The 10,080-nt window shown below is 42.7% G+C and overlaps 1 protein-coding gene across 1 annotated transcript; it reads left to right on the top strand.

The window, feature by feature from the left end:
• The first annotated feature begins 1,007 nt into the window (after positions 1 to 1,007).
• Svip (small VCP interacting protein) lies at positions 1,008 to 10,080 on the top strand. The gene is made up of 4 exons (XM_055608377.1): positions 1,008 to 1,127; positions 2,580 to 2,630; positions 3,132 to 3,242; positions 7,726 to 10,080. The coding sequence occupies exons 1-4, from the start codon at positions 1,074 to 1,076 to the stop codon at positions 7,738 to 7,740; spliced, it is 231 nt and encodes a 76-aa protein (XP_055464352.1). The 5' UTR covers positions 1,008 to 1,073; the 3' UTR covers positions 7,741 to 10,080.

The raw sequence follows: 10,080 nt of genomic DNA, 5'->3' as shown, positions 1-10,080 counted from the left end.
GAGTGGTAATCCCCGGAGAGACGAGAGAAATAAAAAAGGATAGAAAGAAAAGGGAGGGAAAAAGAGAAAGAAAAAATGAAAACTAGAAAAGGACACCACTGTTTACAGCCTGGCAGACAGAAACACTGTTACATACCTGGCAACTGTCGGATCTAAAAGAATAAACGCGCTGTTTTTGAGGGCAAACAGCTGCGTTTTGGAAACACAGGCTGGTCAGAATAACTGCAAAGCCTTGGTGTGGGGAGACATGCGTTGGGCATGCTAGGGCCTGGCCCTAGCGTTTGTCAGTCTAACTTTAACCAGATGCCAGCGGAGTCTTATGGTTACTAAAATGTGAGCCGCACTGCACTGAAGTGTTTTGGGTGGTCCCTGGAGGGTAAAGTGAGTCGCGAGAGGCTGTCTCTGAGACGAGATGAGCAGCGATTTTCTCGTCCCACCAGCTCAGCGACACAGTGCTGCTCCCACTAGGAAGCCGAAAAGGTAGCTGACAGCACCCTGAAATGCGCGTTTCAGGGCCTCAAAAGGCCAGAACTCCTTCTTTGCCTCCTGCGAACTCGGCAGGTGCCTAGCGGTGCGAACGTACGCATGCGCAGAGCTCCAGGGGCGGCCGGGCTTCTCACAGCTCCAGAGGACGCTAGATCCACCCCGCCTCCGAAGGTTGGAGCCTGGAGTCTGGGAAGGGAAGGCTGATTTGTGGGAAGGGCGTGGGAGTGCGGCCTTCCGTTTGGAGTGCTGGCTGACAGCTAGAGGTGTGGCCGGAGCCTGCGTCAGCCGCGACTCTAGGGAAAGGGGTGTGGCCGAAACGCGGCGGGGCGGGGCTTCCCGCGGATGGGTGGAGCGTTGCCATGGGAGGCCTGGGGCTCATAAGGGACGCAGAGGCGGGACTTGATGCTGGACCGGATGAAAGAAGATTGGCGCCGGGGCTGGCCTGGAGAGGGGTGGAACCTGGAGTTGGGTGGAGCCTGTGATGGTGCCGGCGGCGGGGCGGGGCTTTGCCGCCAGCCAGGTGGGGGCGGGGCCTGCTGCCGCGCCCCGCGAAGAACGGCGTCCCCGCGCGGGGTGCCTGAGTCTCCATGGGGCTGTGCCTCCCGTGTCCCGCGGAGTCCGCACCGCCGTCCCCGAGCCCGGTGAGTAGCCGGCCTCGCCCTGCCCCTGCTCGCGACGGCCGTTGCGGTGAAGCCGGGCACTCGGCACACCGGCCAGGCCGCTGGACCCTCATTGGATTGGACGGTTGGGGAATGGCCTGTCGCCTGGGGCCGCTGCCGACATGTGCCTCTTCTCGTGTCTGTACCAGCTGTACTTAGAAGGTCCTGGACGCGCTGCTCTCCCCGCCATCCAGCGGATATTTTATTAACCCGGGTCCTCCTTTTACTCAGTTTGTAACAGCCGGGGTCCTGCCTAGGTTTGAACCTCATATACACGAGCAATACGTTTAGGTGTAGACTCTGAGTAGTGCTGTATTTGGGATATATTTATGTGAAAGCAGTCAAGTTTTGATATTCGAATCTAAACAGACCCTATGCTATAAAAGTATGTTTATGTTAATACTTTCCCCCCGTATTTGATAATATAAAGATATAATTTTGTTCTCGGTTCTTTGGTTCTTGGGATAGCAGCTAAAAATTAGTTGAAAAAATGAGGAATTTAGGGAAGTATATTAATCTCCTAGCCACTAGGTTATAGATACTGAAGTGTTTAGTCGACGTAGGAAAGTTCAACTTGCCTTTGGCTGCTGTTTTAAAATGCTGTTAAATTTGTGTAGCTCCTAAAAAAAATATCATTCTGCCATCTGTCCTCCCGTCCTCTTCCCTTAACCACAGGGCCAACTGTTAGTATCTAAGATTTCCCTGGCCACCTAAAGAAACATGCTCTACATTCAGCTGCTTCCCTCCTATTCCTTTCCCACCACTATCATTATATCTCTTCCTTGGTAATTACTGCCTTCAGATACACGTTTACACGTGTGTTTGCTTACATTTGTGTCCATGCTCTGGTCAGAGCTTTGTATGCACGGTGTCTGTACTTCCCTGCTGTGTTCTTAGTGCTGAGGACTCCAGCCACTTCATTTTCCTTCCAGACTAACTTTCAAGTTATGTTTCCATCCTTATGGCTTAGACATCATTAAAAAAATGTGTTACCACTGTAAGTCCATTTTTATAGGAAGTACGTATTCTGTAGGCCAGCTTATATTTTTGACACGTGCTAATTTGGTATGTTCATCTAGAGAATGAAATTCGGAAAGTCAAATATTTAATAAATATTAAATATTTAATAGACTTGGGGGTTATTTTGCTTTATTTTTGTTTGGGTGAAGGTATACTCTCACCACGTTGCTCAGACTAGCTCTGAACTGGGCTCCAGCAATCCTATGTACAGTTGCTCACAAAACTAGCATCTAGGACTGTAGTTCCAGCACACCTTGCTGGAACCTTGCAGGGCCGTTCTTCGCGAGGCTTTTTGCATACAAACTGTTTCTATTTGTAAGTTATTATTTATTCTTGTGCCTCTAAAGTAAACATGTGTAAGGGGCTCATGCAACTTGACTTTTTTCTTGAAACATGTGTTATGTATTTTCTTAGGAAGAGAAAAGAGCAAAGCTGGCAGAGGCGGCGGAAAGAAGGCAAAAGGAGGTGAGAATACAGTTGCTTGCCTACTCAATAAGGTTTATTTCACTTTCTCAAATGTTTGCCCTGCCCTACTCCGTAATTGCAAAGTGCCTGCTGACACACACAGTTTTATACTCAGAGACAACCACTCTTGAAACGATGTCCAAGTATCCATGAAAGGCATGCATTTACATCATTTACTGTGACAACAGCCCCAGACGATTTCCCACTTGAGTCTGTCCTGCAATAGAATTCTTCCTCAGGATGAACATGCCGTGCTGATGAGTGTGTGTGAACTAGGTTTAAGGAAGAAGTCTCTATGGTTGAAAAATGTTCTCTAAAGAAATAGCTGTGTTTCATCCAAGGTTGTTGTGGCAAACTGCCCTGCTACCCAAACAAAACCACTCCCCACCCCTAAAGGAAAAGCTAAAAAACAGAACAAGCAGCTTTGGACAACAGATACTTTGTTTTTGTGTTTGTTTTGTTTTGTTTTCCTGCAATCACCCCTTGTTGAATTTCTTAAAGGCTGCATCTCGGGGGATTTTGGATATTCAGTCGGTGGAGGCAAAGAGGAAGAAGAAAGAACAGTTGGAAAAGCAGATGGAAGCATCGGGGCCACCAGCAGGTGGACTGAGAGTGAGTATTTAGGCAATCCATTCAGTAACTGGACAGACCTGAGAATGACTCCAAGTAAGCTGAAAACACAGAGCAAAGATTAGAGGCAGTGTCTTTATTTTAACCTTATTGGACTAGATTTGCTTTCTTTAAAAAAAAAAATCATATATTTTCCTTCTAAGCACAGTATAATAATAGTTTTATATATAATGTTAATCATCAGTATATCAAAAAAAAAATCAGGCAATGTAAGACAGTGTTGAAACTGTAAAATTGTACCCAATTGTGATCTTGACAGATGTGTCAAACTTCTGCTTGTATATAAGTCAAGAAATTGGATTTTTCTGGAACTTCTCATTTGTAGCTTTAATGTTCTCATTCCACAGTTTGCAACCTGTTCAAGACATGGTCTTCAGTAGCCCATGCTGGCTTCAAACAAACTATGTAATCCAGGATGGCCTTGAACTCCTGACCTTCCTATACCTTCCATGTAGTCCATCCAGGCTTTAGAGACTTTTGATCCTTCTGTTGTCAAACGTGAATTTAGAGGATAGTTTGTGCAAGTGAGTGGTATATACTCCTCCCAATGTCTGTGTCTCTGAATAGACCTATGCCTCTGAATGTGCCCTTGATGAACAAGCTAAAATAGGGAGGTCCTTCAACTGGAGGCCATAGTCTAGCAGGAATGTACAGGTTTACTGTACATGATGCTGCTCAGGAAAATAACAGTTCAGGTGTTGTGATTTTACAGACACATTTCACAGGCACATTTACTTTTAGCATCAAAATAATTGTGAAAAGCATAATGCCCTTAATTGCTCTCAGCTTTTCAGTTAATTCCTCTGAAATTTCATTTGATTTTCACTCAGAACCCCACACAATACTATCAGGCATCTATGTCTACACGGGACATATATGTGGGCTAGAATTGTGGGGCAAAGCTTAGAACCACCCTGAGCAGAGTTGGTCCAGGCCCATGAGTGCCTCCTCGCAATGGCAGTTACCCGTGCTGTCTGCCACTGTAAGTTACTTCATCCAGTGTCAACTAATGAATAAATGAAAACTTAACTCATAAAACAGTTAGGTTCAGTATTCAGCTATGTCCCATGGCCGTTGTTATCGATAGTATTTCCTAGACTTGAAAAGAGGACAGTAGTAAAACTACTGTAATTTTAATAGATAACAAGATCAGTTGTTGTCAGGAGTTTGTTCTTTCTTTTTCCTGCTAAGATAAAAAGCTGCCACTAGGTTAAATTCAAATTGTATACTCAAAAACAAGGAGAAAAAGTAAATCATAGCACGAGAAGTAATTTGAGATCCACTGTTTCCTGTTGGGAGTAGAGGTGCTGAATTAAGTTCACAGAGAGGGCTAGGTACTCAGTTTAGTTGCCTTAGCCATCATGTATGTAGTCAGAATTAAGAAAAACATTTATTTCATGTGATAGCCCAGCAAGCCTACCGTTTGCTCTTCATGGCTGAGAATCCAACTTTCTTCTTTAAATCTGAAGCTTCCTCATTCTGAAGCTTGTAGATTGGAAAGATAGGCCTCGTGTTACTTCAGGCCTAGTGTTACTTCTAGGACTCATGTTACTTCAGGCTTCTCGAAAGAGCTCACAACCAAAAACGTTTCCAGGACAATCCTTTCTCTTTTCATGCTGTTTCTTTTACAAAATCTGATTTCCCCAGTAAACTGTCCTGAGCATCAAGCTGCAAAGGATCTGTAGGGTTTTCTCAAAAGAAACAAGCCATCCCCCACTGTGTGCTTGTCCTGGCCATGGTTAACCAGTAGCTTCAGGGAGTGTGTTCCTGTTCCCTGGAGGCACCTGACCAGCGAGGAGTTCAAAAAGAATGTTTTGAGGCCTCAGGAGTAACAGGAGCCCACACAATGCAGACAGTGGCTCAGTTCTCCAGCCTGGGTCCTCCAGTGTCGCCTTGTCTTGTGTATTGCCTGGAAGACCCTATAGACCAGGAAGAAAAGAGTTTCCTCCCCAATGTCAATATATCCACCATTGGCCTGTCCCCAGAGGTGGCGTAGATGGCATTCAGAGTCTTATGAAAAGGATCTTATCTGAAGAAGCCCTGTGTTGCCCACACTGGGATCCACACCCACATCAGAGTTCACAACCTCCACAGAGGACATGGTGATGCAGGAGCAGTGGCCACCATGCAGTGCTGAGGTCTAAGCCAGGGTTGTGCCTGCTCATGTGCAGTGTCCCCGAGAGGGAGGAAGTGCACAGAAACGTCTATCTTCCCTGTGGAGCTTCAGCGTGAAGCCAGACTGAGACTTTCCAATGGTGAATTAACAATAGTCTAAAAGAAACTTCCAAACAGAGACCTATGTTTAAAAGTTCTAAATAATACAGCATATATCCCAAATGTGTTATAGACTATACCACCTCATTTTTAAAGGTTTATGTTTTGTTATCTTCAATTATGTATGTGCATGTGGGTATGTACAGATGAGTGCAGCAGCCCTCAGAGGCCAGAGGCATCAGATACTCTGGAGCTGGAGTTGGAGTTACAGGTGGTTGTGAACCACCCAATGTGGGTGCTGGGGATTGAACTCAGGTCCTCTGGGAGAACAGTGCATGTTCTGTACCACAGCACTCTCTCGCCATCCCTGCACATCTCTTTTATAGACCCAAGGTATATAGGCCTCAAATAAGTCCTGTAATAAAGAACAGCAAATTAACCCCATCAACCCTTAATTTTGGAAATGTATTGAAATAGTAATTTAAAAACTTTAGCACTAAATATTTCTTGGATAAAGTTTGAAAGTAGTACTTAGGCAACTGTGAATATTTATTGTCCCTACTTGGAGGATTTTCTAAAATTTAGTATCACAGATTTCATATACTTTTACTTAACTACAACAAAAATACAAATAAAATATTTTCTTAATCAAGAAAGGGAAAGATCTTACATCCTGAGTGAGGTATCCCAGAAGCAGAAAGACACACATGGTATATACTCACTTGTAAGTGGATATTAGACATATAATGTAGGATAATCATACTAAAATCTGAACGCCTAAGGAAGCTAATCAAGAAGGAGGACCCTGGGTAAGATGCTTAATCTTCATTCAGAAAGGCAAACGAGATGGACATCAGAAGAGGGAGAAAACAGGGGACAGGATAGGAGCCTACCACAGAAGGCCTCTGAAAGACTCTACCCAGCAGGGTATCAAAGCAGATGCTGAGACTCATAGCCAAAGTTTGGGCAGAGTGCAGGGAATCTTATGAAAGAAGGGGGGAGATAGAAAGACCTGAAGGAGACAGGAGCTCCACAAGGAGAGCAACAGAACCAAAAAATCTGGGCACAGGGGTCTTTTCTGAGACTGATACCCCAAACAAGGACAATGCCTGGAGATAACTTAGAACCCCTGCACAGATGTAGCCCATGGCAGCTCAGTGTCCAAGAGGGTTCCCCAATAATAGGAACAGGGACTGTCTCTAACATAAAAGTCATGGGCTGGCTCTTGGATCACCTATACCTGAGAGGGGAACGGCCTTATCAGTCCACAGAGGAAGACAAAGAAGCCATTCCTGATGAGATCTGATAGACTAGGGTCAGATGGAATGGGAGAAGGACCTCCCCTATCATTGGACTGGGGGAGGGGCACAGGAGAAGAAGAGGAAGGGAGGGTGGGATTGGGAGGAGATGGGAGAGGGGCTACAGCTGGGATACAAAGTGAATAAACTTTGATTAATAAAAAATAAAAAAGAAACAAAACAAAACAAAAAAAAGAAAGGAAAAGATCTTAACCCAACTTATTTAATAAGTACTCTTTATTGCACCTGACTCAAGAAGAAAGAATTTCTTTTTTGTTTTTGTTTTCATTTTTGGTCTTTACTGATGTTGTGTTTTTCTTCACTGTGTTGAGTGTTTGGGATGTAGCTAATGATGGAGGCTCAGTGTTTGCCAGGTTCTGAGTCTGGTGAATAGCCTCTCACATGTGTGAACAGGTATATGCCATTAGTTTACTCATGGACAAGCTTCATGGGACAATAGAAACCTAGGGATGTCTTCTGAGCAAGGACAGCTTTTCAGGTTGTTTGGGGTCTACAAAGGAGGGCCACCAGGAAGCAGCTCACTCTGGGCCCTATTTCCTGGGGACAACATGATTCATGTAGTTCCAGCACTCAAATAAATCCAATAACAAGGTGCTGGCTCTTTTGGCCCATTCCAGGATGCTAACATGCCCTACAGACTCTGGCTTTTGAGGGAGTTCCAGGTCAGAGAACAGGGGTGTCCATCCAAGAGAATGGGGTACATCAAAGGCAATCCTTTTACCTACTTGACAAGCTTGTCTTGCCTGTATGTTTTAAGGTGGTGTCTTATTTCAGATTTTTGTTTGTAAGATAAAATTGTATTACTAGTGGCTATTTGCAAATCATTTTTGCATTCCTTTGTCCCATAATTTACTTTTTGTTTGTTCCTTAGAATACCATTATATAATTTAAATAAGAATTTACTGATGCCTGTCTGTCTTCACTTTTTTTAGTGGACGGTGTCATGAAGCATGTCATACTGCAGGAGAATTCTGCCCCTGACTCCAGCATCTGCAATCGGATGGATTTCAGCTAAATAGCTCCTCTTTGCAAAGATTAAGCGTCAGACCATAGTATTAGTACCCTTGAGTGCAGTGCTAAAACTACTAAAAACTACTGGTAAAATTTTTAACTTTCAGGCTTACTAAAATGACCCAGCTTTTCCTTGTATTTCACTTTTGCTGCACTTATTTTCTCTTCTGCAGGAAATATTGTCCCATTTTCTGTAGTTAAAATATGGATCCAAAAGGTATATATGCATGGTGTGTCCTGGCCCCATATATATCTTCAGGATTAACTTTGTGCTTATACCTCTGCTTTGTTAGTGACTGTGCTACCTAGCCACACGGCACAGCCTGTTGCCTGCTCCGTTTCCCTGGGTAGGAAGACTTCTGCTTCCAGACCTAGTGCCTTTAAGCTGATCATCAGGGAAAATCCTAAAGATTCATTTGAAGGATTTCAGGTGAAGGAAGTCTTTATTTTTATAACCCACTAAGAGACGAATATTTGTAGGCAAATGTTAACTGGTAATTTATTTTCTGTACCTAAGGCATATCATATTAACGTGAATTTACATGTCAGTAGGCCATCAGAGTACAGTGACCTCCTGACATTTCTACCAGAAGCATGAAGGTCAGTGCAGTGAAAGGATGATGCCAGCTGAGAATTGGGTTAATGATAATGAGTGATAATATATTTGTTTAAATATATATTTATTTAAATTTCATGCTGTATTCTGTTGTATTTATTAAAGAGTAATTGTAAGATCTATAAAGACATGATGTGGCCAATGAAATTATGCAATAGAAATATTTAAGTTTTGTACTTGGGAAGTTCAAGCATGCAGGCTTGATGTAATAGTAAGACAAGAGGTGCACAGATCGCCATTCGTTAGACTTGATTTATGACATTGTGGCTTGTTTTCTTACTGTATAATGAACAAAGATGCAAAAAGCGCAAGGGTGCAAGGATGCTACTACTGTAGATGCTAAGACTTTATAGTGCCAATACCTGAACCCTGCTGTAGAATTTTTATAGATTGTAAATGCCAGTCAGGAATCTCAGTGAATTAGGCCAGGTCACAGGCATAAAAGAAAACTGAGCCATCGGCTCGCCTCCAGCAAGGTATTTAATAGCGTGTCACACATGGTTTTAAAGAGTTAGAGATGTAATATAGGTCTTAGGATACCTGAAGAATTACTTTTCTATTGTCCAAAATATTTGATATCTAGGCAAGGCATGTAATTGTATCAGCTCAATTTTCTTCATTTAGAGATTAGTGATATTTTCTTCATAAATGATAGTGAAGTCAGTGAGTTAAATTTTAGAAATAATTTTTCATTTATCTTGGTAATTAATCTTTCTAACATAGGACATATATCTAATAGCTGAATGGAAAGAGGCAGCACACACTAGCCTTGACTACAGGAAGCCTTCATCAAATTAACATAGACATCATATTCTCTTCTCTTCACCTTCAAGACTTAGAATGTGGCTTGTGCAAAGAGGAGGCTTGCTTTCAGGGGGTAGTGCTGTATTTATAACCATAAGGCATGCCTCCCTACTCTAGAGGCACATGTGACATACAAGTATATTCCTAGTTTAGGATAAGTAGGATGCACTGCTTTTGTCAGCTGTGAGCTGCCTCTGCCATTCCAAAGCCATGTGCATGGCTATGGCCTGCCTCATGGATATGATGATATGCTCAGTTTCCCTCCAAGGCCACATATGTCATAGGCACTAAATGCTGACCTGAATCTCCTGAATGTGATTAAAAAGAGGAAAATGGGAAACAGGATGCTAATAAAAAGCTAGGGAATGGCTATTAAAAATACATCTAAACATTTTGCTTAGGTTATGGATAGTAATGTGGAGGTGTGTTTTCTGTAGCTTACAGCTTAAATTAAAAAAAAAATGATGTTGAATGTATCTTCCAAATGTTATGGTCAAATTACTAAAACACAAGAGAAGCCATCAAATGCAGGAAGGTGACCAATGTATGCAAGCTGCAGTCTTAATTCTAATCCTGAAACTAATATGGCTTATGATAAAAGAGTTCCATGTATCAATACAGAAGGTCTTTATGACAAGTTACATGTTTGGGAATATCTGTAAATGGCTCTTTAAATGTATTGAGTTTGTATTACAGTTATACTTGGAATGTGATTTATTAGTTTTCCAATATACTGTGAACCCACATGTAATACATTCTGCATTGCCTTTGGATATATGAATATACATATTTCTACAAAAAAAGTTCCCCCAAGTCATCTTTTTAAATAAAATGCCTCTACTCTGTCTTAAACAAA

Source organism: Psammomys obesus, unplaced genomic scaffold (assembly GCF_907164565.1).
Source record: "Psammomys obesus unplaced genomic scaffold, mPsaObe1.curated_primary_1811, whole genome shotgun sequence".
NCBI lineage: Eukaryota > Metazoa > Chordata > Mammalia > Rodentia > Muridae > Psammomys > Psammomys obesus.
The sequence above is the reverse complement of the archived record's forward strand: the minus strand, read 5'-3'. Positions and strand labels throughout refer to the sequence as shown.

Excerpts from the sequence above, each read along its gene's own strand:
- Svip (XM_055608377.1), top strand. The coding sequence starts at position 1,074 with ATGGGGCTGTGCCTCCCGTGTCCCGCGGAGTCCGCACCGCCGTCCCCG. Across the intron at positions 1,128-2,579 it reads CACCGCCGTCCCCGAGCCCG|GAAGAGAAAAGAGCAAAGCT; the intron begins GTGAGTAGCCGG and ends GTATTTTCTTAG. Across the intron at positions 2,631-3,131 it reads CGGAAAGAAGGCAAAAGGAG|GCTGCATCTCGGGGGATTTT; the intron begins GTGAGAATACAG and ends AATTTCTTAAAG.